This window comes from Thunnus maccoyii, chromosome 16 (genome assembly GCF_910596095.1).
Source record: "Thunnus maccoyii chromosome 16, fThuMac1.1, whole genome shotgun sequence".
NCBI lineage: Eukaryota > Metazoa > Chordata > Actinopteri > Scombriformes > Scombridae > Thunnus > Thunnus maccoyii.
The window spans coordinates 7,526,853-7,542,738 of record NC_056548.1 but is presented as its reverse complement, the minus strand read 5'-3'; the positions used below and the strand labels follow the sequence as shown (position 1 = coordinate 7,542,738).

Here is a 15,886-nt window from a genome sequence, read left to right as displayed (position 1 = left end):
GTTAAACAAAAGCGTGCCCGAGAAGCCACAAAAAAACACATTAACCGTCTGTTCGATTACAGCAGGGCTGCCAGTAAAGGCACCTGGTGATTAGATCTCTGGAGCCGAGAGAGGAAACTCTTTTCATAATGTAAAAATTATGGTCAGGTGGGGTCCTGGAAAATCTCCCTTACTTTCAAAGCCCAATGTTGACACGTATGAAAAAAAGCGGTTGTCAGCTTGTCTGGTTAGATTCTGATTTTATAAGAACTTAAACTTTTAGCACCCCAGGATTACGTAAATATATAATTTCAGAAATAGTTCCTGATTCAGCACAGACGACAGCAGCGGCCTCAGACAGCGTTGATGGTGAACAGAGCTGACATGAAAGCAGACAGACTTAACGCAGAACAGACCAAGAGACATATCATAAACCAACAGAGAAGGAGAAGAGGTGGCAGTAATCAGCCAGTGTATTTAAATATATATCAGTAAAGTTTGTTGCACGCCAGCAGTCTAATTACAAGTGGAAAAACTGCATACGTGGATATGAGTCGAGCCTGTTATGCCGTGCGTGTGTTTGGGCCTGAAACCACGTCATACAATGATTCCATGCGTGTTGAATTATTGAAAGAAGATCGCTGTGATCCTCAGATGTGGATGAAAGCCCAGGCGAGAAGAAAGGTGGAGACGAGGTCATTTCAGGAGAAGGTAAAGGGAGAGGCCTGATGATCCCGTTGCCGGAGAGGGGGATTGCCAGAGCAGAGGCCAGGCCTTTGATGTGGTCTCTCTGTGAGAGATGATAGCAATACATCTCAGCCAGACATGAGAGACAGACCAGGAAGCAGTATTCATTTTTTTTTTTTTTCTCAAGCACTCAAGTACTGCTGCTTCAGGTACAAGAGTAGCCTTGTAAAGCCCCTCTCGTGCATTACAGGCACTTTTAATGGCAAGTAATACGTTTAAATAACCCATCTCACTAATGTGTTACCACGCAAGCAGAGAGCACCAGTAAATCCTCACAACTCTTCTAAATTGAGATTGTGCTGCACTGGACCTTCATACTATATTTAGACAGCCTGCTTTCTGCATCTAGGCTGTTAATCAATGGAACACAGAGGGCCAAACTAAAAATATGTCTATCAGATAAACAAGCACATGATTATTGATTTGCAGACAGAATTATGTTTGACTGTAATGTTCTTGAACTTTGTGCTGGCTTTTGAATCTAGCAGTTTGGCACACTTCAGTGCTGCATCTGTTGCACATGTGCTTACTGGAACTGGTGTACACGTGTTTTTATCTGCATTTCTATGATTGCATTTGCAGAGTTTCTAATTTACTGAGGGGTTTGCAGAGGGAAGTAAAGCTTATAGCTGCTATATGTGAAAGGTGTCAGTCATATTGACAAACCCGCAGTGAATTACTACCAAACTCTGCAGCTCATCTCAGCTCTATGGAGTGTTTTAAGCGTCTTTTAAGTCTTTGTTTTGGCATTATGTTTTGGTTCACTCTTACAGCTCTCATGTGTGTCATTTTTAGCAGCAGCAGGCAGCTGTTTTCAGCAAAAAAGCTTGAAAAACCCCACTGCACACTACAGCAGACAAAGATAGCAACAAGCTAGTAAACATTCAAGAGCATTTAGTCGCAAGAGCCAGATATTTCCTTACCTGTCGTATGAAATGTTGTATAAATAAACTTGACTTGACTTTAAGAGTCGGTGGAACCCAAACCAGAGCTAAAAGGAGAATAAATATTAGACTTACATTCATAAGGTCAGAAACACAACTCAGAACGAATGCTAATGTCACTGCGTGTCTGCTCGATGTGTAAATGGGCAGCTGTTTATAACTTTATAAGGTGATAATATGTAAGTGTTGTGTTTACAGCTCGATGCGCTGCCCCCAAGTGGCCAAGAAATCAATAAAATCACTTAATGTAGTGTTACCTAAACATGGGAAAATACAGCTAATGGTACTGTTTATGTTTAACATTTACATCGTAAAAAAAGTTATATAAATAAATACATGGAATAATTAAATAAACTTAGCAGTCGTTTCTTTGAGTGTGGAGCCACAGTGCTGCAGTATTCTATAAAACTGGACCACATCTGCAAGTCAGTAAGTCACAGTGAGACCATGTGCCAAGACAATTACTCTGGGAAATTAAAGCAAACCAGTACCAAAGTACTATGTCTGTTCAGTGTACAAAAGTATCCAAGCAGGACTTTGTTTCTCTCTGAACTCGTTCCAGACTATGTCCCACAAAACCGAGTAACCGATTTTAACCCATTTTGTCATCACACTTGAAAGTAATTTGATGGGTCACCCAAGTTTCCACTTTTTTGTTCTTCAGAGAAGCACAACAACCGCTGCCTTAGTGTCCCCTCACTGTTCACTGTTTTCACTTTACATGGAATGAGATTGTCCCAACACACTGAAACTTTGTCCTGACTTTATAGTTAATGTTAAATCTGATATTAATTTGAAGCTTAAAGTCAGTCTTTTCACTCTTATTTTCTCTTCACCTTGAAGTGGAGACTTGCACCATGTGGCAGAGTAAGATAACATGTCTCTTGTTGGCTGATAGTGGTAAAGTTACAGAAACACACCACATGCTGCCGAGAGGATGTGGGTGTGTAACATGAAACTAATTAGAGAGACAGAAGGAGGGGAATGAGGCGATCAAAGATTAAAGTCAAATTCCTTTTCTTTTCCTCATCTCATTATGTTTCACCTCACTTTCACCCTGATCACAACACTCTCTCTCTCTCTGTCTCTCTCTCTCTCTGTCTGTCTGTCTTTCAGCTGGAAAGATGGTTTGGGTTTCTGTGCACTCATTCATCGACACCGTCCAGAGCTCATTGACTATGGAAAACTGCGCAAGGTGAGCGAATGTTACCTGACATGAGAAGCCAGTAAGACCCTGAACCAGAGATACTGATGAGAGTCACCTTAAATCAAACGCACAGCCAGAAAATAAGACAGGAAGCTATTTTAGTTTTGCCCTTCTGTCCAAACCAGGTGAAACAGTAGTTGTCCCTAATTTGTCAATCACATAACAGCATACTTTTTATTTTAATTGCCCAAAAGTATTAAAAAGTATGTTTTGAGTTTCTCTGCTTTAATGGTGAAAGGGTATGACAATGTGCTTTTTTGCCATTGAAAGCAACAAAAGGTAGAGAAACTGTGCTTTACTTAGTAAAACAGATGCGTTGACCTTGATATGAATCAAGCTGCAAAGAACATTTTGATTTCATAAATCGAGAGAAAAAAATTTAATTAAAAAGATCACAAAGAAGAAAAAAACATGCATATTTTAACAAAAAGATCATCCTTCTTAAAAGATATAAAAGTTGAGTCTAAAAGTGCTGATGGTCTGCTGTGTCTGTGGTTCACAGGACGACCCCATGACCAACCTGAACACAGCCTTCGACGTGGCAGAGAAGTACCTGGACATCCCCAAAATGTTGGACGCGGAAGGTGAGCTGGCAAGGAAGAAAAGTAGCATAATAATGACAAGGAGACCCAGACTTCTTCCTGTGTTTAAAGACCAATATATACTCTCTCAGAAGTGCTGTTCAGAGAGTCTGAACGCGATGAAAAGCTCCTTTCAGGACAAGGTTGGGCCCTGCACCACCTCATTTTTGTAACTTCCAGAAACCAGCAATCTGACAGCCACGCCTGCTTTCTGCAGCGAGTAGCCAGGTGTTCCAAGGTGTGAAAATGGGCAGAGCTTCAAGCGCTGCCTGCGAATACGTCAATCTACATTCCTCACATTCTTACTGACTACACTCTCCCTGTTCACTGCTAAATCGCACTGACTCTGCGTTGGCAATGATGGAGGAGACGGGATGGTAGGACTGTGAGGAGTCCTTGTGTTGCTTGTTTGTTGATATCTAGGTACCAATGTCCCCTTTGGCTTTATATGATCACTGTAAAAAACGTAATACATCTCGGTTTTATCTGTGTTCTGAGAGAGTATATTTTGGCCTCAGTCACACAGCTGTGCACACAGAGCGAGATACACATGCTTTTTTAATTAATGCGAATATAAAGTTCTTCCTCTACATATAAATTAAAGCTGTTAGACATCATATTGAATCTTAAAGTCTGATTTTCTGCTCACTCAGTAGTTGTAGACATGAAAATCTGTGTGTTTCTTTGTTTAAGACAGACTGCAAAGTTGATATGATCCTCCCTGTAAAGCACATCTGGACAGTGACACTGTGTGTTTTTCTTTCCTCTCTGGATATTGTTCATGTGAAGAGCTGAACCCCAGCTCTACTTCCTGTGTCTTCATTTATCTGTGATCTGTGCTCTGTTTAACAACCTAAACCTCCCCCCCCCAACCCCCGTCCTCTATCCTCCATCCCCCCCCTGACCTCCTCTCTTCCCCGCAGACATTGTGGGCACTGCCCGTCCGGATGAGAAGGCGATCATGACCTACGTCTCTAGCTTCTACCACGCCTTCTCAGGCGCCCAGAAGGTATCCTGGATGCAGCGTCTCCTTCCTCCTCCTCCTCCTCCTCCTCTTCCTCACTCCCCTCCTCCCTTGTTTCTATCTTCATGTGTTTCTCCTAACAGCGCCCTTCTCTCTCTGCAGTGCACAACTTCCCCTGCAGGGGTCACTCTCCTTCACTTTCCGCATGGTTCACGCCACCAAATGCATGATGGGACTACAATACTGTTCTTAGAGGCAATGAGCACAAGTGTGTCTCCAGTCTACCTCATCGTTAGTTCACTGTAGGCTCCCAATTTCAGCCCTGATTAGGGTTTTGTTACGCTGAACAGAATCTGAACAGAGTGGGAGGTGCGGCGAAGTTTGTCTCATAAATGATGATGATTTCCTGTGATAAAAGCCATGGTTGCTGACGAAGAGAAACAAATTAGCCTGAAGTCTAACACGGTGGGGGAGATGTAGCATGTTTAAATGGATGGTTATGTTTAGCCTGGAGAGCGACAGCTTAAATAGAGGGTGGAGGAATGAATGAAATTAAAACCGACACTTCAAAGTCAAGCGGCAAGCTGTCTTTTCATTTTAATGGATACATGCCGTCTGGCTTAAGTGGGGAGTCTGTTTTTGTGTTTCTCTGGAGGAACGACGTGTTGCATCAAACTTTCCCCATTGGATAATGAATGATTGTCTGTTAGCTTGACAGCTACCTTGGTGCACAACAGGAACTCAGGCTTCAGACTGTGCTGTTCTCTCCTCTCTGACAGTCAGGGAGAAGCAGAGCATCATGAAGCACCAGTTATATAAGACCCAGGTTCGTCTAAGAGGCCCAGCAGCAGAGAGAGCATTTTACCGCAGCTGTGTTTAAGCAACTCGGATCAAAAAATGTCTGTGTTTATAACTGGAGAGAGGGAGAGGAGTGGCTTGCCTCACTGAGAGCAGTGAAACTACAGCTGGACTCTAGATTGCATCATAGATCTCAGATACATGACACAGCCGGTCCTTAAATTTTGTCTGAGACAGATGAGTGGGATGTTTCTAAGTTTAGTTAGAAAATATGCAGAAGTTCAAAAAGTTCTCCCTTCTTACAAATGCAATAGAGCAGAAAACTTGACTTTGGTTTTTAGTTTGATGGACTGAAATCTCCATATTTTACAGGTATTGGCAGATATTAGATACCAAATCTCTGGTAGTGTTTTAAGATGAGTTACTACAGACACTTAACCTCAATGTGTAGATTTAAAAGTGTGTTTTTACTTAGTCCTCGTACCTCCCACTTTAAATTAAGTTAAATTAATAAACTAACATGACGACAAGCTGAAGGTAGACTGGAGATGACCTGTGCCCCCAGTGCTGCCTCCTCTTGTGATTACGCCCCCTGCTGGCCCTTTTGTCTTTGCACACTTTTACTCTTGTGCATTTCTCTCTTCTCTGTCCTCTCCCCCTTTCCTCTGTTCCCTGGGCAGATATCATTAGCACCTTGAGGCCAGATGAGAAGGCCGTCATGACTTATGTGTCGTGTTACTACCACGCGTTCTCAGGCAAGCAGAAGGTGAGAAATGAAATGGAAAATATAAATTAAAAAAATCCCCAAACAATGATTGGATACCTGCCAAACTGGCTGGCAGAGAATGACAGTCGTTTTTGCCAATATTTGGTTTTTGGCTGCTTACTGTGATGTCACAATGACCCTATAAACACTGTACTACACCAGAAATGACAATATTACCTGACTTACTTCTTTATTGAAGGTTGAAAGATGCTTGAGTTTGAGCTAAGTGATAAGTTCAGGAGCTTTTTCAACTATTCCTATTCATTTATCAGCAAATTTATCTATTTAATGAACTACAGAAATCTAAATGTCTGGTATATTTTGAGGGTTTTGTATTATTTTCAAAGCTGCTACTGTATAATCATTTATATACATCAACCATGGATCATATGACTGCTCGTGAGTTGTTTGTAGTGAACCCATGTGTGAGAATTATCACTTGACTCTGCAGTTCCCCACAGCTTCGCAGAGCTTTTTAGTTTCATTCAGCTCATTGTTTTGGTTTTTACGGCCCATAACTATACTGTTTTTGTTCACTCTCACCGGTGTCGTTTCCAGACGTAGCTGCCAGCTGTTGTCTGCAAAAAAGCTCAGATAAAGGCCTCTATACTCTATAACTTTCCAGCAACAAACTGCAGACAGACAAAATTAGCAACTAGCTGTTGGACATAGTTCAGCATTTAACAGTGAAAGAGCCAGATACTTTCCTCAGGAGATGGTGGAGAACAAAAACAGCTAAAAACAGATTAAATATTAGACTTACATTCATCAGGTGGACAGAGACATGACTCCTAAAGAATGAAGTTTGGTTGCTAACATGTTCGCCCTGTCAACTTAGTAAAGTGATAATATGTCAATGTTGTGTTTACAGCTCGCTTCCAAGCGGCCAAAAATAAAAAAAAAAGTGAAGACAGACTGTGCACCAACTGATTTAGCAGACAAAAATAAAATTAATCAGTCAAAAATAACCAATGTGACAACTAGCCAGTCAGGGAACAACTTTCTTTACCTCCAGACGATAAGTCATGAATGCGGTTCAGGTGCAAGCGGGATTTCTGGTTGATCCAAGCTCATTTTAAAACATTAACCTGTCCAAGAAACACAAATATCCGGATTATCTCTAAGCAGATCGAGTGGTGAAATATTTCATTTTATGTGCCTTCAAGTGCTATGAGTTCATATATTTTTATTGTGCGCAGCCCCAGTGGGAACCGAACCTTCAGTTACGCAGAACCTCCTTATCTGCCCTTTTTTTTAGCAGCATGTTGATCTTTGATTCAGCGCACAACCTTTCTCTCCTGCCAGCATGAAGTTCCTACACTCTCAGTGGAATACATTATGCCAAAGACATGCCAAATCCGCTCAAGATCTCTGCAGAGAATAATAGAGACTTATCACACACACAGGATATCCGCTAAGTCTCCTGTACTTAAAATCTTTATTAGGATCCACTCCTTAATGGAGCTATTGAACCTCCCGAGGAGCAGGAGTCCGGAAACCACTGCTGGTTGGCGCACAGTTTTACAGTGTTGGCATGGATTTCACATAGAAACAGAGGGTAGAGGAACAGTTACTCCTCCCCGCCTCAGACTGTACCCTCCAGGGCAGAAGTTTCCCCATAAACAACATCGCACTCACTTCTCTTTGTTGGCTGTATCTGGACAAGGAAATCCTCACTTTCACTGTACAAAGAAAAGCTTCATGATAGCAACAGTTCTGGTGAATCCAGAAACTCAGAAGGTTTCTCAACAACATGTTTTGAAGATATTTACAGAATTCTCAGGAACTCATTCTGTGTGCTGCTGCACAATAAAAAATTTAACCGGTTTTCCAAGTTGTGACTCTCTTCCCTAAACCACAACATGGTTTGTTGCTCATTTTGGATGATGCAAAAAAATATTAACAATGTATGTATTATGTATTAAAATCTAAAATACTGAACATTAATATATCTAAATGCAGCGTCATACATTTAGCCACAACTGAGGTCGCTGAGGTCATGTCTTGGTTAATGTTTCTGGAAATTTGGGGGGTTTAATGACCTGCGGCAGACTTTATATTCCACAATTACACACATGTTCCACATGGTGGGTTTTTTAAGGCTGATTTTGGTATTGCAAGACCAAAATACTTAAAATTTGACTGTTTTTAGGAGGGAAAAAATCAATTTAAATAAAAGTAATGGATTTAGTGTTCACCGCCAGCATTACATACGTAGCAGTGTGAAGAAGGCTTTAAAACAAAATATAGACAGTCATGTAAGGAGAATTTACAGAACATATAATTGAAAAGTTAAAGTGGCTATTATCAGTATTTTTATGTAAACAGTGGATCACATGACTACTTGCAAAAGGGATGAACCCACAGATAATTATTACCCAAGTTTGCAGTTCTCACAGAACGTTTTAGCACCTTTTAGCTAATTGTTTTAGTCTTCTGACCTGCAACTTTGCTATTTTAACACACCTCTCTCATAGAGTCATTTCAGCTGCAGCAGGCAGCTGTTTTCAGCAAAAAAAAAAACAACCAAACCTGATAAACCTGTTGTACACCACCACCCCATCATCAAAAAGCAGACACACGAAGTTAGCGATTAGCTGGTGAGCATAATGGAGCATTTAACAGCTAAACAGCCAGATATTTCCCTCAGGAGCCGGTGGAGACAAAACACAGACATAAAAGGAGAGTGAATATCGGTCTTACGTTTATCACGTGGACTGAAACAAGACTCCTTATTAGTATTTGCAGGGTGTGTAAATAGGAAACTGTTTGCTAATACATTTTCCATGTAACGCCCCAAGAAACAGTTATTGGAAGTTTAGCTGCGTTAATAAAAGATGAAAAAAATTCAATCATAATATCATAAATCATAAAAATAAAAACCTCAGTATTTCTTAAATCCGGGCTACAGCCCTGAATAAATGTACCTGATAACATAACTTTTTACTTTTGGTCCTGAGTTCTACACATCAAGGAGATATATCTTCTGTGTTGAGTCGAAACTTGGGAAAGAGAGCACTTAATTATGACTCTGGACAAATCTACTACTACCCTTCTCCTCTGGGGTTTGAAAGATCTCCAGGGATGCTCAGCTCTCTGACTCAAATGTCATGTTAATACTGTACATGAGAGACACAAACTGAGGCCACGTTGGCTTCACAATGAACCACTAAAATAGTCATTGCCTTAATAATCATTGCTGTAACCTCTAATGTAAGGACAAAGTAATTCGTAAAAGAGGTCCTGGCTGTCAGGGCTTTCAGTAAACAGGCCCAGCGTGCAAACATTTGCTCACAGAAGCACGACCTGCACATCCTGGCTTTCCTTTTAAGGCAGCTCGCCTGCTGCTCCTGGAGCCCCCAGAGCATGTCTCTGACCGAGCCAAGTTTCCCCCCGTGATCTTACGACAAAGGAGGCTGGAAGCAGCCCTCTTGTGTGGGATGCCAGTCTCTGAGCTATGAAATGGGGTGGGAGGGAGATTCAAGTCTATCTTACTCTGTGTCTGTACTCTTAAAAAGGACACTGCTGGAAGGAAATACTGCAGCCATCGTCCTTTTTTAATGTATTAATTTTCTTGTCAAGCTCTTTAGAGGGAAATCGATAGCGGTGCAGTTTGGGCTGATTCATTACATTCACCGATTTTTATGTTATCTCAGCCACTTAAACTTTAACACCCAAAAGTACTGGTGGACAGTTTTATATCTTGCTGGTTATGGAATATTTCTGCGCTAAAATACACTGCACATCCTCCTGACTTTGTGCATGTTGCTTAAATTTCTATCTGTATTTTCTCTGTTCTTTTTTTTTGAATGAGCCTTCCTGACCACATTTACTCATCTTAAACCCAACGGGTTAACTGACCACATGTTGTCATGGAAACTCTACTTCACTCACGCATTGCCAGTCCAGTGATGAAGACTGACAGGCCATGTTAAGGAAGCGTTGTGTTCTGGATGAGCCCCCTGCCCGACTGGGCTGTTTTATCCTCACAGGGGGCCTCGCTCTCCTTTTCCCCAGTCAGAACTGTATGTAGGTTGAGAGACTAAAATAAAACACTGTATGCTGCTTTTCTATAAAAAGACAGCGGTGCAGAGAGAAAGGTGCCCCTACAGCTGACAACAGGTACAATATGACATGTCCTTGTTAAAGACTAAGGTCTCTGAGGTGTCAATGTTGCTCTCTAGAGCCCTTCCTGCCAGAAACAGACATTACATTATTAATCATAGGACATTTTGGTGACATTCATGGTGCAACACACAAGCCCAGACATTGTTACAGGGATATCATCATACACTAGCTGCCCTGTCTTCACTTGCTTGCAGCATATTTGCTGATCTATTGCTTCATCCCTAAAATTACTCATTGGGGGAAATTCTGTGGCACTTGTGTGGGCAATATGGATGGATGTTTGCAGTTAAATTGCAGGAATAAATCAAATATATCCTTTAATTTCCTGGAGCTTGCACCAAATATACATGCAATGCACATCGTAGACGACTGAACACCACCGAAGCTTTATGACGATGCCCAAAAAAGTCCTGTCATTCAGTTCTGTCTCACACTGTTTCTCCCCTCGCCCCCGTCATCCAGGCGGAGACAGCGGCCAACAGGATCTGCAAGGTGCTGGCTGTCAACCAAGAGAATGAGCAGCTGATGGAGGACTATGAGAAGCTGGCCAGTGATGTGAGCACACCCCAATTTTCCTATAATTGCCCTGCATCTCCTATACCCCCCCCTCCTCCCTCCCTCTCTCCCTTTTCCCCTTTTCTGAGCCACTCCCTCGCCTCCCAGCCCCGGGGATGTTTGTGCTCCGAGCAGGGTTATAGACCACAGACATGGTAGATAAAGATAAACAAGCAGCCAGGCAAAGCACTGTTGTTTTGAGTCTTACGCATACAAAAGTATCATAAGAGTCATTCCTATGAGACCATATCAGTGTTTTTGCCTGTTTTAGCTCAGCTTTCATCATTTTTCTTCAGACTATTTTCCAAAACACAAGATTTTAAGATTGATAAAGGTAATTTTTCTACCATCCAGGCAGCTTTTAGTTCCAGTTAATGTCAGTACAATATGGAGAGACTTGAAAATGACTTGATGTTGGTGTTCCATCATAGTGAGCATTACATTTTCTCAATGTTTTTGTTACGTCTTAGAAGTCTTATTATCATAATAACTTTCAACAATCCATCAAAGGCATGGATTGCTTTGAAAAGACTTCTGTGTGGTGCATTCAAGTACATGTAGGAAACTCAGACATCTGAAATCGCACTCTTGAATGTCAGCCACCAGCACCTGAACGCACCAACTAGAAACACTTTCTAAAAACGATATCAGGTTCAAGCTGCATTGTTGTTTAATTTGAAAAAAATAGAGCAGTTAATGTTCACTGTGATGGTTTACCTTTTTCAAGCATATTTAAAAATGATTTTCATACAATATTGAAATGAACTGACACCTTGAGGGCAGCTGTTGTTTGCTAAACTATGGAAAATGGTGTGCAGCAATGAAAATTACCCACAAAATGTAACAAATGAGAGCAAACATGCAAAAACACAGATATGGTCCTTTAAATCACACATAATATGTTCTCAGAGTTACATTTGGTTGCAAGAATTTAATAACACACCGCTAACCAATTATCTCAACCTGTATTCTTCTTTTGCTGACACGACTCTTCATTTCATACATCCATTATTCCTCATTCACTTCCTCTCTGTCAACCATGATTCTTCCTTTTTTATTCTTTGATTTGCATGCTTCTCATTTTCCTCCCCTGCCCTCATCTTTTCCTTGAACTCGATTTTCTTCCATCCCCTCTCTCTTATCTTTGCCCTTGACTACACGCACACACACACACACACTCTCCACGACCACCATCACGACTCCTCTGCAGCTGTTGGAGTGGATCCGCCGCACCATCCCCTGGTTGGAGAACCGCATGCCTGAGAACACCATGCAGGCCATGCAGCAGAAGCTGGAGGACTTCAGAGATTACCGCCGCCTCCACAAGCCGCCCAAAGTGCAGGAGAAGTGCCAACTGGAGATCAACTTCAACACCCTGCAGACCAAACTGAGGCTCAGCAATAGGCCCGCCTTCATGCCCTCAGAGGGAAAGATGGTCTCGGTAGGTTACGACAACTCGTGAAAGTCCAAACTCACACGAAAAAGTTCTTTAAATTTGACAGGGACTCTTTAAGAGATCCAAAAACCTCCTTTGTGCAAGACACGGCAAGCTTTCGTGCAAAGAGTGGCCAAAGAGTTACCTCAGCTTGCTTTAATCATGTAGGCACATGTTGCCAGAGAACATATCAACCCATTTTTACTTGTCTCCCTTTGTTGCTTGTTTCCTTTGAAATGTCAAGCTGAATTGCCCAAGTATGCACTAGGATATCGGTACCTTTATACATGATGCTGGACCTTAAGTCTGACTTTTTATATACTTTAAATATTTATTTTATATGTGCTCTAATATTTTACTTAATATTTTACAAATATATGCTTTGAATAACTGCACAATCCTATTTCTTTTGTAAAGTCTTAACAAAACTTCTGTCAGCATTTGAAAATTCCATCTAATTTAACTTTAGTGATCATGCACATATATAACAGTCCAGACATGAGAGCACAGAACAACTGACAGAATCTTGTTTTTGAGTTTTGCTTATAAAGAAACTAAATAGATTTTCCCTTTTGGTGAAATACATTCTCAAGCATTCTGATTTGCCTCCTGCAGGACATTAACAATGCGTGGGGAAATCTAGAGGGAGCAGAGAAAGGCTATGAAGAGTGGCTCCTCAATGAGATTCGCAGGCTGGAAAGACTCGACCACCTGGCGGAGAAATTCCGCCAGAAAGCAGCCATCCATGAAGCTTGGACTGAAGGTACTGAGACTTTGAAAGGAGTCCGAAAGCACACACACACGTACACACACACACACACATCCTGCATGTCTCTGTTTTAGTCTCATGTGCCTCAGGCAAACTAGTAAAGGTCACAATGGAAATTACAACCTCATAAACATTTAAATTGTTGTGAGGTTAGCTAGGTAAAATGCTATATTTAATTGTTCTTTGTTGTAATACAGTTTAACAACTATTGTAAGCAGGTTCATATCAGATTAATTTTCTTTATCGTAAACTCAACCGGTGAATCTTCTCTGTCTCCCTCTGCAGGTAAAGAGGACATGCTGCAGAAGCGCGACTATGAGACGGCCTCTCTGTCAGAGATCAAGGCCCTGCTGAAGAAACACGAGGCCTTCGAGAGCGACCTGGCCGCACATCAGGACCGCGTGGAGCAGATCGCAGCCATCGCACAGGAGCTAAAGTAAGAGATGATTAACGAGGGGCCGGCATGAATGATGATGTGTATTTTACACTGATAGTAGAAAGATTGTGTAGCTACCATTTATGAATCAATAAAAGCTAAAAAGATTAGGATATAAAGCGTTGAAGGTTGCCAGGTATTATCAACATTGTCAACACAGTGGAATCAGTCTATTGTACATCCTGTTTGAGAGTGGGAGTGAGAGTGGGCTCTGCATCCAGGACATTCAGTTGATTCAGAAACACATATTGATTATTGTCCCCTTTCATTTTCAGTATCTCCGCTCTGCCACATGGTTATATTGATCATCTCTCTTATCTCTGGCTGTGAGGTTGATTGAAGTGTTTTCAGTTAATTATTGTTTTCAGGATTTTTTATTACAAAACATCAAAAGTCGCTCTCTTGAGCTTAAAATCTCTCTTAAAAAGAAGAAAAGAAACACATAACTTACAAGGAAATCAAAGAAACTCCAAGGAGCTTATAAGAACATTGTACACTACAAAAAAAAAGATGAGAAACTGAAGTCACAGCAGGATCATAAAGGCAATAAAGTGCATTAAAGAAAGATGGTGGAACAGAAACAGCCAAATGAATAACAGCAGTTTCATTTCACTTTAAAGCTGCTTAAACAGCTATGAACTGCTTTAATGTGATCCAGGTAATGCTCATGTATCTGTTTTTTTTTTCCTTGTCTTTTTGTGCTTCAGTGAGCTGGACTACTACGACTCTCCCAGTGTAAACGCTCGCTGCCAGCGGATTTGTGACCAGTGGGACGCACTGGGAGCTATGACCCAGAAACGCAGCGAGGCTTTGCAGGTGAGACGGGGTTGAGAAAGAGACTCTGATAAGAAAAAAAAAAAAAAAAAATCGACTTACTGAAGAGTCAAATTTCTAGCTTCTATAATCACTCACTTTGTTATCCCTATATTTAAATTCCCTCTGCTCTTCTTGGCGCTGGTTTGAGCAGACATAATTACACATTTAGAGATGAAAGTGTTCTCCTTCACAGTGAGAGGCTGTGAAGAGACTATTTGATTTTCAGGCTTCCTGCCGGTCTTGAAAATCCTTTAAAGTTTGGAGATTTTTTAATTTGTAAAAAAAAAATATAACCCCCAAATCCATCTATATACCCAAGCTTCTCTGGAACATATTGAATGTAGTCAAGCCTCCGTGAATCCTGAAATTTCACCCAGCAGGAGCTTCAAGGCCAATAAAAAGTCTGAGTGTGGTAACCTTGTTCTCTATGCTATACAGAGAACCGAGAAGCTGCTTGAAACCATCGACCAACTGTACCTTGAGTTTGCCAAAAGAGCGGCTCCATTCAACAACTGGATGGAGGGCGCGATGGAGGACCTGCAGGATACCTTTATTGTCCACACCATTGAAGAAATACAGGTGAGCACGGAGAAGGTTCAAGGGGAGAGAAGAGAGGAGACTTTATTTACTCAATGAAAGGATTTAAGAAGCATGTAAACAGCTGTGGGGTTACAGTATGTACTGAACATTTGTTGCTGAGAATTTAAAGGATAGGTTCACAATTTTTCAAGTCTGTCCTTCAACAATAGTCAGGTGCAATAATGAACATTGAAACATGTTTTTTCTTGCTGTAATCATTCCTCCTGTTCATATTGACCATTAGCAGATCCCTTCATAATTCACATTTAATGTAAGTGACAAAATCCTCAGTCCTCCTTCTGTACAATGTATGTATAAAAATGTATTTAAAGGATTATTTGAAGCTAATATGATGCTTCAGCCATCCAAATTATTCAAATAAAGTTAACATCTTTCAATGTTAGTGTCTTTTTAGTGTCAAATTCCCTCTTTTTGTTATTATCCTTCCTCTGCAGCTGAACAGGAAAACCCTGTCCATCGAGACACAAAGAGGGAATTTTTTACTAACGAGTGTAAATGTGGCAGATATCCACTTTATATGACTCAGACAGCTGAAGCCTCATATCACCTTCAGATAAACTTTTAGATACATTTTTGCACAAAATGAGGACTGTGGATTTTGGCCTTTGTCACTAACATTGTAAGCACATTATGAAGGGATCTTCTGATGGTCAGTATGAACAGAGGGGATGATTACAGCAAGAAAAACATGTGTCAGTGTTCATTTCGGGCTCCTGACTGTGAAAATTGTGAACTTTAAATCAAATATAAAGCTGAGAATCATGGAAAACCTTTATGTAGATGCACAGATGTTACTAGTCTCAGTTATAAGTATGAAACCAAGGAAAGTACTGTAGGTTTACAGTATCATACATATATATATAAATATAACTTTTAGAAGTGTCATACAAGTGTTAGAAAGACATAAACACATGTACGAAAGCATGTGAAAAAAATAAGAACCGCTGTATTTGTTTGTGTTAGCTGCCACTTTTATAACATCTCCATAACAAATAATATTTAGATAAAATACATAATGGTCTGAGCACAGTATCATTACTGTACATCATCATGTATGTTTTGATGTGTGTTATTATACTGAAGTTTGACCATTTTGTGAAGCCTGAGATGTTCAGAGAAGAACCCACAGAGTCAAGAGGAAGAAAGCTGATTCTCTCTCAG

At 40.9% G+C, this 15,886-nt stretch overlaps 1 protein-coding gene across 5 annotated transcripts in view; it reads left to right on the top strand.

Annotated features, from left to right (window-relative positions):
- The window catches only part of actn1 (actinin, alpha 1), a 58,406-nt gene that overhangs the window by 34,681 nt on the left and 7,839 nt on the right, over window positions 1–15,886 (top strand). For 3 of the 5 annotated variants that reach the window (XM_042436837.1, XM_042436835.1, XM_042436833.1), the window contains exons 6-14: window positions 2,787–2,865; window positions 3,380–3,461; window positions 4,382–4,467; window positions 10,577–10,669; window positions 11,880–12,110; window positions 12,720–12,867; window positions 13,159–13,309; window positions 14,017–14,125; window positions 14,564–14,704. In XM_042436837.1, the coding sequence (XP_042292771.1) occupies window positions 2,787–2,865; window positions 3,380–3,461; window positions 4,382–4,467; window positions 10,577–10,669; window positions 11,880–12,110; window positions 12,720–12,867; window positions 13,159–13,309; window positions 14,017–14,125; window positions 14,564–14,704 (1,120 nt within the window). Of the gene's footprint in view, window positions 1–2,786; window positions 2,866–3,379; window positions 3,462–4,381; window positions 4,468–5,900; window positions 5,987–10,576; window positions 10,670–11,879; window positions 12,111–12,719; window positions 12,868–13,158; window positions 13,310–14,016; window positions 14,126–14,563; window positions 14,705–15,886 lie in introns of all 5 variants that reach the window. The other 2 variants (XM_042436836.1, XM_042436834.1) reach the window with 1 other exon arrangement.